Here is a 13,720-nt window from a genome sequence, read left to right on the forward strand (position 1 = left end):
TACACAAACTGACAGAGTGAGAGCCACAAAAAAGTGGTTCAAAGATGGCCAAATGATGAACATTCATCTAGCCATGTGTCATCCAAGCGGCAACCTCCTGCTCTCCCTCGGGTAGCCAATACGGATGTAACTGAAACTGCAATTCATCGAAATTCCGCTAGTCCTGGCTCCATATGAAGCAAATGTCAATTGAGCCCACTGTTAGAATGGCCAACTTTACAGCAGAAAAAAAAGGTGTTTACAGCCTGGTACAAAGAACGATTTTGGTTCAAATAGCTAATATTACCCTTCATGACAACGGTGAATTTTTTTATAACTCATACGTTTCCTTTATATTAGGTTATATTAAGTTTGCAAAATTAAGGGCGTGGCCACTTGAGTGACAGCTAGGTCTCGCTGGTCGCAGTCACTTCACCTTAGCTGACTCCGGCAGATTAGCCGCTGAACTCGGCATATTCATCATATTTTTGTGTTGTTTTATGTGGCTTTACACAGTCAGTTGCCTTTTGGACTTATTTCTTACAATTATCAGATGATACGGAATGCTGTGTGCACTTAATTGTGCTCACAAACCATTCACATGGCCTCCATTTCCCATGTGAGTAAAGTTATATACTTATACCATCTCTATAAATGTATTTGTTTTAAGATCATTTATAATTTTCTTTAGAGCTGTAAAGCACTCCAGAATGTGACAGATTGATTAGCTGTAGGCTCTAGAACAGTCATCTGAAGCGTTGTCATATAGCGTTATGCTGGATTTCATGAATAGTCTTACATTTACTAACACAGACTATATGTGAAGTGTTTGGAAGTAATTCGAGTTTTCCTCCTGTAGAAAAACATAAGAACAATGCTTAGTGGCTCAATGTATTACAACTGTGTTTTTAAAAGTCTAAACACTTTATAAATATAGTGTACAACCAAGCACATGTGGTCAGAACACAAACGAGCCACAGGTAATAGAGTATTAAGCGTTTCTCCCAAAGTAAAGTCTGTCTAAGCCAGGTCCAAGCAAAATGCCAGCAGGTGTCTGTAGCTCCACCCACTCTCCGCCTCTTTGCCCTTGTTTGGTGTCCCGCCGTGGGTGCGATGACGCGCAAACAAAATAGCGACGGTTGGCCGCGCCTACTTGTAGCTTCTTTTGCAGTGTTCAGAAACCTATGGGTGACGTCATGGATACTACATCCATATATTTTACAGTTTATGGTGTCATCCATAGCTGATTGATGCTAAAAAGTGAGCAGAGACAGTAGAGAAATGTTCACATTGACTACAGGGTCATAGTGCAACAAATTAATAGCAGCAACAAGAGTGTATGGTGTAAAAAATTGATGGCCAAGCCATGTCTCACTTTAACATGTGGCCAAGTATGGTAATCCATACTCTGAATATGTGCTCTGCATTTAACCCATGGAAGTGCACACACATGCAGTGCATCTGGAAAGTATTCATAGCGCTTCACTTTTTACAAATTTTTTTATGTTACAGCCTTATTCCAAAATGGATTAAATTCATTTATTTCCTCAACATTTTACACACATAATAATTATATCACATAATTACACTGTAAAAAAAAGACTTTATGAAATAGTTGCAAATTTATTAAAAAATAAAAAACCTGAAAAATCACATTGACATAAGTATTCACAGCCTTTGCTCAATACTTTGTTGATAAACATTTGGCAGCAATTACAGCCTCAAGTCATTTTGAATATAATGCAACAAGCTTGGCACTCCTGTCTTTGGGAATTTTTGCCCATTTCTCTTTGCAGTACCTCTCAAACTCTATCAGGTTGGATGGGAAGCGACGGTGTACAGACATTTTCAGATCTCTCCAGAGATGTTCAATAGGATTTACATCTAGGCTCTGGCTGGGCTACTCAAGAACATTCACTGAGTTGTTGTGAAGACACTTCATTGATATTTTGGCACTGTGCTTTGGGTTAGTGTCCTGCTGGAAGATGAACTGTCACCCCGGTCTGAGGTCAAGAGCACTCTGAAGCAGGTTTGATTCAGGATGTCTCTTTACATTGCTGCATTCATCTTTCCCTCTATCCTGACTAGTCTTCCAGTTCCTGCTGCTGAAAAAACATCTCCACAGCATGATGCTGCCACCAACGTGCTTCACTGTAGTGATGGTATTAGCCTGGTGATGAGCGGTGTTTGGTTTTCTCCAAACATAACACCTGGCATTCACTCCAAAAGAGCCTCATCAGACCAGATAATTTTGTTTCTTATGGTCTGAGAGTCCTTAGATGTCTTTTGGCAAATTTCAGACGAAGAGTGGCTTCTGTCTGGCCACTCTACCATACTATTGGTGGATTGCTGCACAGATGGTTGTCCTTCTGTAAGGTTCTAATCTCTCCACAGAAGAATGCTGTAGCTCAAACAGAATAACCATTGGGTTATTGATCGCCTCCCTGACTAAGGCCCTTCTCCCCCGATCACTCAGCTTAGATGGCCAGTCAGCTCTAGGAAGAGTCCTGGTGGTTCCAAACATCTTCCACTTACGGATGATGGAGGCCACTGTGCTCATTGGAACATTCAGAGCAGCAGAAATTTTTCTGTAACCTTCCCCAGTCTTGTGCCTCGAGACAATTCTTTCATGGAGGTCTACAGACAATTCCTCTGTCTTCATGCTTGGTTTGTGCTTTGACATGCACTATCAACCCTGGGACCTTATATAGACAGGTGTATGTCTTTTCAAATCATGTCCAATCAACTGAATTTACCGCAGGTGAACTCCAATCATGCTGCTGAAGCATCTCAGGAATGATCAGTGGAAACAGAATGTACCTGAGCTCAATTTAGAGCTTCACTGCAAAGACTGTGAATACTTATGTACATGTAATTTTTCAGGTTTTTTTATTTTTAATAAATTTTCAACAATTTCAAAAAATCTTTTTTTTCCACATTGTCATTATGGGGTATTGTGTGTAGAATTTTAAGGAAATAAATCAATTTAATTCATTTTGAAATAATGCTGTAACATAAAAAATGTGTAAAAAGTGAAGTGCTATGAATACTTTCAGGATGCACTGTATTCAACAGTGAACACACACACACGCACGCACGCACACACACACAGCAGTGAGCAATCATTGCTCTGGCACCCAGGGAGCACAGCAATTGCCAGCCATGGCATTGAGGGTGGTAAGAGTTTTGGTTATTCATTCCTACCCCCTTCAATCCCGGCTGGTGCCAAGACTCAAACCTGCGACCTTTTGATAAAAAGTACAACTTTTTAAACATTAGGCCATAGCTGTTCCTTGCTTGGTTAAAGACCATCTGCATGAGATTAATGACCATCTACTGAACGAGCCTCTTCCATTCATCCTGTTCTTTTAACTGCGGTATCAGGAAACGGTGGTAGATGTCTCAACTGAAGACATCAATTACATAATAAATTTCATAACTGAGTTATGTTAAGCTCATTATGTCTGGGGACCAGTACCGATCCGCCCTGTACGTGGATTATGCAAGGTGCATAAGGCCCCGCAAGTTATGAAAGGCCCCACATCACCGAATTGATTAGGCTAGGGTATGGCAACTGCCAAAAGGACATGCCTCGCCTGATCCACAGATGAGCTGAATGCACTGCTTTCTGTGTGGAAACAAACAGTAACCTAAATATATAAACAAATACAGTTTTTGCTTCATGAAGCCCAAAATGATTTCAGTATATAAGAAGAAAAATAAAATGTATGTAGACTTCAATAACAGTTTTGGATATTTATCAAAATTTGTTTAAATATATCGACATACTGGAAAAAATCCAATATCATGCATCCCTATAATTGCATCCCCATGCATCCCTGACTGTATTTTAGCAAAAACCTCAGCTTGGCAACTGCCTAGCAACCACTTATAACACCGTAGCAACTGCCTAACAACACCTTGGCAACCACCTGGCAACCAACCAGAAAACTCAAGCAACTGCCTAATAAGACATTAGCAACCACTCAGAACACCCTAGCAAATGACTAACAACATCCTAGCAACCACCTAGGAACACTATAGCAACCATGCTAGCAACATGCAAGTTCATACTTAAAAAATATGCTAACAACATGTTAATCCATGCAAGAAACATGCATAACCTTTTTGTTCTTATCTATCTATGCCAACTCAAACTTCAAGCTTCTTAAACTACTTCAGTTATTTAAACTTCAAACTTTCATGCTAGGCTTTCTCAAGTCGCCATAAAGTTTGTTTACGAACTTTACTTTTCTAGTTTAATGATGTGAGACCACATTGTGTTTCATGTAATAAGACTCAGCATAGTCTCAACAGTCCCATCAGACATTAGAGCTTCAGCCCAATGGAAGCTCTGGTGTGAGACACTGCTGTCATATAAGTGAATGAAAACAAAAATGAAAGCGTGCTTACCTGACAAATGACCAAAATTCCTGCAAATGGCTCTTTCTCCGAAATGTACAATGTTTTGCGTGTACTAAACAAGCCAGTGTTTTGGATTCAAAACCCAATGCACTTTAAATTAAAACCTGGGTCAAGACAAAAACTATAAAGGGTACTAATACTTTTGAATTCCTTTATATCCTTATTCATGGATTTGGATCATGGAGTTTTAATGACCTGGTTCACTCAAAGAATTTGGTGTCTGTGAGCAATGAAATTTTATCTTACTTGTTCTCATTACTGGCATCATATCGAGGCATAGGATCCACATCATTACCGTTCACATCATAACTGGCCTCATTATCCTATGAACAGATCAAAAGCAAAAAAAGACTTTTAAAAAAATCAGATTCAGACATGGATTTGCCCATCCATTACATGCATATGCCAAGTCACTAAAAATGTTTAAATTCTCCATGTAATTAAAATGGATTGCTTTAAAGACGCGATAGAATGAAAATGTGGATATACCTAGGCATAGATGCAATAATATGAGCACAGTACATGAAAATTACAAACTGATCCTTAGACACTATTGTTTCCTCATTCTCATGTAAATCCTATGAGCTTAAGCAGGGTTTCTGCAGGTTTAACCAAGTCAAATTTAAGACTTTTTCAAAGTCATTACGAACAAAATTTATTCTCTTTTAATTCATACTCTTCAATGCTTATAATATATAAGCTAATGAACTAATACAGAGCTAAACATCATTTCTAATGGCCCAGTTGGGCTAGTGGAAAAGAATTTTTATTTGAACACACACACAGGGTAAAATGCTGCCTGTGGAAAACACTCAATAGACAATTACAAAAATATGTGCAATGTATTCAGCTTCTGAATGTGTTTTAGACATGCCAAGATTTTCTCTAGACAAAACTGCATAATCTGTCACAGTGACTGACTGTCATAACAGACAATAAAAATTGCGTAATCTGAACATGGATTAAATTTGGATTAAACATACCATGTATGTGGGGATGTGGTTTTGTGAGGCAGGCAGTGATGCATGACGATGAAGTGTTCACAGCTCGTCAGAAAACAAAATGAAACGGGACTAAAAATGAGCAGTTTTGTGAAGTAGACAACTATGCATGAAAATGGAGTGTTCACAGCTAATCAAAACACAACATGTGAGATACATGACAGGAGTTGGACAATGAAACTGAAGTAATGGCCAATTTAGTGTTGGGAGGTTTCATGGCTAAATTTGACCAGCCTGGTGGACAAGCTTTATTGAGTGCACATTATACCAGTAAGAGCAGAGTGTGAAGGTTTAATTACATGTCATTTGGCAGACGTTTTTGTCCAAGCTACTTACAACTGAGGAGACATTTTGCAATTCAACAAGATGCAGTACACACAGAATGTGCTAATAATATCAAGGAACTGTGAGATTTCAGAGAATTAGGTGCTAGAGTAAGAGAGAGAGTGTGGAGCACACCCACACCTGTGTGAAGCACACACAAATGCATAGTGTTTTTGTGTATTTTGTGTATTCTGTGTGTGTGTGTGTGTGTGTGTGTGTAAGAGTGAGAGAGAGAGAGAGAGAGAGAGAGAGAGAGAGAAAGTGTGCGTGTGTGTGCACGCATGTGTACGCGTGTTTGCACATGTGTTTGCGCATGTGTAAGAATGTGTCTGATGCAAATGTGCAAAACAAGTGTCTGAGAGAGATGAAAGAGTGTGTTTTAGTTGTAATTTAAATGATATTAGCAAATCGGCAGCCTGTGTGGGAATGTGTGGGAAAAATCATTCCACTAGAATGGTAACTGAATGAAAATGTAGACGATAAAGTTCTTTTTTTGTCAGATTAAACTGTAGGTGATTTTTATTTTTTTGCAGAGATATCCTCCAGGCAGTGCGAGATCCTTGCAGCTACTGTTGGGTCATCCAGATGAAATGAAAGATAGAACTGGGTGTTATCGACTTAACAATGATAAGAGAATGTGATTGGATGATGGTTTCCAGTGATGTGATGAGTAAATGGAAAATACAAGGGGACCCAGAACAGATCCTTGGGGAACCCCTGTGACTAGCTGATTAGCTTTAGATACCTCTCCTCTCCAGGCAACACTGAAGGATTTGCCAGTGAGGTAAGACTCCAACCAGCAGAGTTCCAGTGATGCCCAGTGAGAAGACGGTGGACAGTAAAATCTTATAATTCACCATATGAAAATCAGCAGACAGGTCCAGTAAAAGCAGAATAGAGGATTTAGAGCCTGATTTGGCAATCCGTAGGGCTTCACTGGCCATGAGTAGTGCGGTCTCAGTGGAAGGTAAACATTTGAATACTTATTTGATAAAATGTGAAAATTTGGTTAAACACCTCTTTCCAGTATTTTGGCAATAAATACAAGGAAGAAAGAGGTCTCTAACCATCAACTTTTGAAGTGTTATCTAGGCCTGCTTGAAAGTGGTTGGGAATGTGCCAGAGTGAAGTGAAGGTTTAATGTTGTGTGTTAGGGCCAGCATGATGGCCAGGAAAATGCACAGAGAGGAGAGGTTTGGATACTTGTTTCTTTGAAGGAGGAAAAAGGAAGAGAGTGGATTTTCTTCAGAGAGTGTTGTTTGATTGAGAGATTTAGGATGGATGTGGTGGGAAATAGATTGCTAATTTATTAAACCTCCTGAATAGTTTGTGTCTGAAGTTCTGTTGATTTTGTTATGGTAGTATAGAGTTTTCATCTCTCTATTGCCCTGAGCAGAGAATTAGCAGAGTAATGGCCCGTTTCCACTGAGTGGTACGGTACGGTACGCTTCAGTTTGGTACGCTTTTATGGCCGTTTCCACTGTCAAAAAGCGTACCGAACCGAACCATACCGTACCACTTTTTCGGCACCCTTTCGAAAGGGTACCAAACACGAGAAAGGGTCCCAAAAGGCGGAGCTAGACGCGCAGCTGTACGCTATTGGTTTACAGAGATACGTCATTCGCTTACGCAACAAGCCAGAATCAAAACAAAAAACCCGCCATGTTTAAAATACACAGCGAGAGATAACAGCGGAATTATAAATACATATAATAACGAGCCATGGTCGATCTGGGCTCAAACAAACCTTGTCGTCGTCTTGTTGAACAGCCACAAAGGCATGGAGTAGAGCAGAATCTACTCTGTGCCTCGTAGTTTTTTTACGAGGCAGTCTGAAGTGCGAGCGGTTTCGCTTTCTTCCTTGCGTTCGCTGCGCATCTATATCTGAAATAACAAACTTCTTGAGCTTATGATAATAACCTGCGCTTGATTATTGACGTGCTTTTGAAAACCGATCCTGTCAGACACTGACAAACACTAGAGTGAAGCGCGAAAAAGCAAAGGAAAAGCCGGAAAAAAGGAACATATTATTTTTCAGCAAACATGAACAAAATACCATGTATAACTAACTTATTATCTTCACCTTTTGGACTAATATGAACTGGGAATGATGGAATTTCTGTGTAACAGAGGCTTCATGTGCTGCTGAAGATTGCAGACACAGATGAGAGGTTTACACTGACTGTGGGCTATATTTTGTGTTGTTTTTTTAACCTAAATACGGACGAAAATGTCTGCTGTGTGTAGTTCTTCTGTAGTTGGTAACATATCGGAGACTTTAAGGGGCTGTATGTGTTTATATATGTCCATTTATTTTATATAATTGCAGACGTTGCAGTAGGCTATTTCGCACTGTCATTGATCTGCAGTTATAATCAACTCATGTTCATAGAAAAGTTACTAATAAACATTTCTACAGAAGTGCTTTTCATATGATATGTAATCGACCTGGACAGCTTTATTGTATCCATTTCCTCGAGCAAGAATGACGTCGACTGAAACTTTCTGTCATACACCACGCCCACCAAAAGGGTACCCTTGTTAGTGGAAACGCAAGCCTAATAAAGGTGACCCGTACCAACCCGAACCGTACCAGTCAGTGGAAACGAGCCTTAATAGCACAGTTTTTTCTTAAAATATTGCAATGCACACAACATCATGTGCCTTTTCAACTCTGATACGAGGACAAATTGTTGGTGCACATCTAGCTGGACCATCTGTGAACAAGACAGCAAGTCAGATGTATCAGGAGTGACAATATCCAGGGTAATGTCAGCAAACCACCAAGAAAGACAAAGCACATCCAACAGAAATCACTGTGGATGCAAGAGGAAGCTGTTTGAAAGAGATGCCCAGGTGATAAGTCTGACTGTATCCAAAAAACATAAAACCACAGCTGCCCAACTCACTGTATGATTAAATGTGCACCTCAACTCTCCTGGTTTCCACCAAAACCAATTGGGAGCTCCACAGGGTTAATTTGCATGGCTGGGCTGCTATAGCCAAACCTTTGATCAGTCGTGTCAATGCCAAAAGTTAGTTTTGGTGCCAGCAGCAAAAAAATTGGGCTGTGTGCAATGTGAAACATGTATTGTTCTCAGATGAGTCCACCCTCATGGTCTCTCTCACATTTAGGAGAGCTACAACGTGGACAAGACTCAAAAAACATACCACCCAGATTGTTGCATGCCCAGAGTGAAGCATGGGAGTGGATCAGTGATGGTTTGGGCTGCAGTATCATGTCATTCCCTAGGCCCAATACTTGTGTTGTATGGGCACATCACTGTCAAGGACTACTGAACCATTCTGGAGGCCCATGTGCACCCTTTGAACATTGTATCCTGATGAACTTGCATATATTGATAAGCATAAAAGTGAAGTTAAACATCTCCCATGGCCTGCACAGTCACCAGAAGTAAATATTATTGAGCCACTTTGAGGTGTTTTGGAGGAGCAAGTAAGGAAACGTTGGCCACCACAAGCAACATGTAGTGACCTGGCCACTGTTCTGCAAGAAGAATGGCTCAAATTCCCTCTGACTACTGTGCATAACTTGTCATTCTGTCATTCTTAAGATGAATTGATGCTGTATTGGCTGCAAAAAGAGGCCCTACACCATACTAATGACTTGGTCTTGGACTTTGACTATGGTCTAAAACCAGGCATTTCAGTTTCATTGGCCAACAATATAAATCTATTTAAAACCATCCTGAGAAGGCATAAGGTCTTTTGGTAGTTTTTTGATCGTCTTGATAGTAAATAAATTTCACAATATACACATTAGACTGTGTATGTTTGTAAAAAGGCAACAAACGTGCAAACTCTTGAGTGCAAGTTTTAATGTGCGTTTATGCATTGTGTCATTTCACTATTACTGTGATTTTTCTCAGGTGAAAGCATGCCAATATACTTGATGAAACTCATCTTTACATTTATGCAGAGGTTGATATTAATTACTTTTATATTAATAAATCTTTAATCAGTCCCTTTTGTTTAGTATAATTATAGTTTAGCCTATATTTCATCCACAAAACTCAGGAGAAAATTAGTGTAGTCTGGCATAAAGACAGCTCTCTTCTAGCGTGATGGACAATAATAATACTCTCTATCACTTCAGCTGAAAATATTGTTACTAAGGCATCTATTGTTACCAAGGCATCAATATATTATATTTTTGACAAATAAAGTATGAATACTTTGCATTGTGTGTACTTTTTAGTATATCTCAATCTGTGTGTGCAAGTGTGTGAGTGCAGACACTGACATGAGCTCTGGAGTGTCAGAGCAGAGCTCATTAATAATGATTTGGAATGACTGTTCCAAATATGGTCAAATCCAAGCTTTATATTTTAAGGGAAATTCACGTGGCTATAAATGAGCATATAAACAGTATCAGCAAAATATTTAACTAACCCAAGCTACATAACTACTATGTAGATATCAGAGAAAATGTATCATATTGAATCAAAGCACTATATAGCACCATAATCAATTAATCAGCATGCCATGTTCTTTTTTTTATCTTGGAATTAAAAACTTGTAAATTATTATTTAAAATAACATGCTATGACCTCATTGTATTGTTGTTTATCTGCATCAGTGTCTGGAATGTCTAGTGTATGGAATTAATGAATGAAATTTGTATTTACATTTTAATAGCAAAAACAACTTTGGCTTTCCAGATGGAGAGAAATAATGATTATGGTAGCAGAAAGTGATTAAGATATTACATTTGTTGTCACTTTTGTTGTCTTTTTTTTTTTTTTCAAAACAATTTAGCAAGAGCTGAGATTCCCATTCACATCTGGTTCAAGAGGATTTTATGATCAGTAGCAAATCTTCTGAAGGCCTATAGTGGTTGTTAAACAGGAAGTGTAATTGTTTTCATTGATTCAATATGACTAACAACTACAAGACTACAGAATAATATTCAAACCCCCAAAGTTTCAGTGCATTTGGAAAAAAAAACGTGTTTGCAGGCATAGATCCATGGTTCACAGTGAATATATTCAAACATATGCCATATCACAGCAAGTTTATCTACGCGTTCGTTATTGGAAAATTAAATCATCAGCAATTCATTGTGTAGCTTGTCAATTAATGACTCTGTGTAGTAAATGCTGCTCCATCTGAAAGCACAAGCTGGAGACATATTACTGATTAGACAACTGGCTTTACTGATTAATTGCTCACCCCATTGCTATACACAACATACACCATTTTCACTTTTAACTGGTAAAAAAAAATGTATCATGCATACACCTCACACTACATATTCTGCATGATGTATAATGAACATTACGAAGTGTCAGATATTTCATTCCAAAAAAACTGTCATTCACACAAAGAGATACACCTACATAGTTCTGTATGAGATCTGGGTGGTTCCTCTCAATACCGTCATCTAGAATCGTAACCACCACATCCTTCCCTGTGTAGCCTCTCTTCCATGCACCCACAATATTCATGTCAGACTGACAGTTATGCATGTTATCATTACAGTGCTGCAAAGACACAGAGATAAATACAGTTAGAGATTTGATAGCAGAATTCAGTAGAATAAAAAATATATAATACAATTAATAATGCATACTGATATCTGTCCTAATTCTTCAGAGGCTAAGGATTATTGATTAGAGATCAGTATGTTTAAGTCTTTAAAAAGCTTTACCATTAAAAAGAAATCAAACATTAAAACATCCAAAGGTTAAGGAATGGATGTTGTGGAATTTTTGTTACATTAAATAAATGCCATTATCTACAATGAAAAAAAAAAAACTTGTTCTGTGGTTTCTACAAAAATATAAAGCAACATTCTTTTTCAACATTCTACTTTCTAAAGCACAAAATAACCATTTTAGAAGGATTTCAGAAGACTAGAGTAATGGCTGCAAAATGTACAGAATTGCTACATTATTTTAGAATAATAAAAGATTATTTCAAATTGGAATAATATTTCAATCTCTTGGTCCTTTCTTTCTTGTTTAGTGAAATCCAGCCTTAGTGACAGCGAGAGATTTCTATCAAAAAACAATGTAAATTACATTTGGGTCCTCTAGACAGCAAATAACAAATGAGAGACCAAGTACAGTGGATTTGAACACACACAAGTCATTTACCACAGCTCAATGCTTATCAATGCATGCTATTTGGTAGGTCACAGTCAGAGTAAAAATCTGTGAAAAATCCTCAGCAATTCAGAAAATTACTGCGTATTTCCTTCATGCATCTCAGACAGTCATTAATAGTCATTTGAAACCAAATGTACAGTAGCATTGGGCTTAGAACTGGGATAAGATCCCATCCTCATGTCAAGTTTGTTTGCTCTCAACGTCCAACAAAACAGCCCTGAGCTAAATGGATGCATTCAGGTCAAAGTGTTGATGTTATCTGAGGAATATTAATCATTGACAGCTTTAACAACACATTAGCCTGGGTGCGGCACAGAGCACTCACAATATTCAAACAAACCAGGATACTGGGGTCATACACGCCTGGGCACGGTTTGGATAGCCTAGTATGAGTACACCCTAATGCCTAGTTCACACTACAGAATTTTAAGCCCGATCTAAGCCCAATTTGCAAGTTAATGAACTTGACGACAAGTTGAACGGTTCAGGAGAAACTCTGCTAGTACTCGACACTCAGCGTTTTATGTATGAACTACTGAATGACACAAAGAGGCTTGCCGACTCATTACAGACACCTTGCAAATGAAAATCCAATATCTCGCATGCTAAATATTAGTCAGCCGACTCGATCCCACATGGGGTCAGATGTAGTGACAAACTGCAGCTAATGAGAGAGCAAGTCATATCAGAATGGTCATCGATGCACTCGCTTTACCCTGTGTTTACACAGGAAAAAGAGCATATTAAAGCCACAGCTATCCGCTACACCTTGCTGATATAAAAGTGTTCAATACACTGATGCATCAGCTGACTGATGATGCTTTCAAATGCTCCCTTAAATGCTCTCATAGAGATTCAAAGTTCAATATATTCAAAATATTCCGAAGTTAAAGCTTGGTCAACGATGACTGCAAAATCGAAAAAAAAAAAATGAAAAAAAGATATATTCAGAAAAAAAATATCTAATCTGGGGACACAGGCATCTTTTCCTTTAAGCATGATGGAAAATGACAAATCTGATTTGGTTAAAAGGTCCAAAGTTTCACTACCCTCATAGCATTTTAATTCAGGACACACCAAATGCATTTTTCAGTTGCACAGCAGCACACAAAACGCCTGCATCCTTAAGAAAAAAATTCAAAAAAGGTGATTCTCAATGCAAAAAAAGGTTTGATTTTGGCCTAAATCATGTTTTAAAAATGATTTAGCACATAACAAAACTTTATACATTTTAAAACAATGAAAAAACTAACTTTTTGATTGTATTCTTTAATGTGCCGTATTAATGAATACCCAGCTGTTAATAGCAAAACTTAAGTTTATCCATAAGGATTTTAAGTTATTCTGGTATTACTGGATAATAACAGCATAATAGTAGTCATCCCAAAGATTATTTTGCATTAGAAACATTTTCCTTTCTGCCATAACCTTGACCCTAATTATTGTGGGTAATATGAGAAATAATGTATAATGTGAATATATATATATATATATATATATATATATATATATATATATATATATATATATATATATATATATATATATATATATATATATATATATATATATATATATATAAATTCAATTAAGAATACTCACTATATACCACATACTGCTCCATTTAGCATCATTGAAGAAAATGGAGTTGGGCTGGCCCATACTGGATTGTACAGTACCAGGATATGAGGGTTTATAATCTCTCTTTATTCTCCTTTTTACAACCTGCTGTTGCACCCACTCCACCTGAGAACGGGGGGAAGAGATTCTTTAGCAACTCACAATCAAGTTTCATTCAACTTTAATACTCTGTAAAATTCATGTGATTAAATAAATAATAGATTGCAGTATAATAACTAG

The 13,720-nt window shown here is 37.9% G+C and overlaps 1 protein-coding gene across 6 annotated transcripts in view; it reads right to left on the reverse strand.

Annotated features, from left to right (window-relative positions):
* Positions 1-13,720, reverse strand: part of pcsk5b (proprotein convertase subtilisin/kexin type 5b) — a 215,209-nt gene that overhangs the window by 197,466 nt on the left and 4,023 nt on the right. For all 6 annotated transcript variants that reach the window (XM_056463159.1, XM_056463164.1, XM_056463161.1 and 3 more), the window contains exons 3-5: positions 13,463-13,606; positions 11,090-11,233; positions 4,651-4,727 (exon numbers count right to left, since the gene is read on the reverse strand). In XM_056463159.1, coding sequence (XP_056319134.1) covers positions 4,651-4,727; positions 11,090-11,233; positions 13,463-13,606 — 365 coding nt within the window. The remainder of the gene's footprint in view (positions 1-4,650; positions 4,728-11,089; positions 11,234-13,462; positions 13,607-13,720) is intronic.

Source organism: Danio aesculapii, chromosome 8, assembly GCF_903798145.1.
Source record: "Danio aesculapii chromosome 8, fDanAes4.1, whole genome shotgun sequence".
Lineage (NCBI taxonomy): Eukaryota > Metazoa > Chordata > Actinopteri > Cypriniformes > Danionidae > Danio > Danio aesculapii.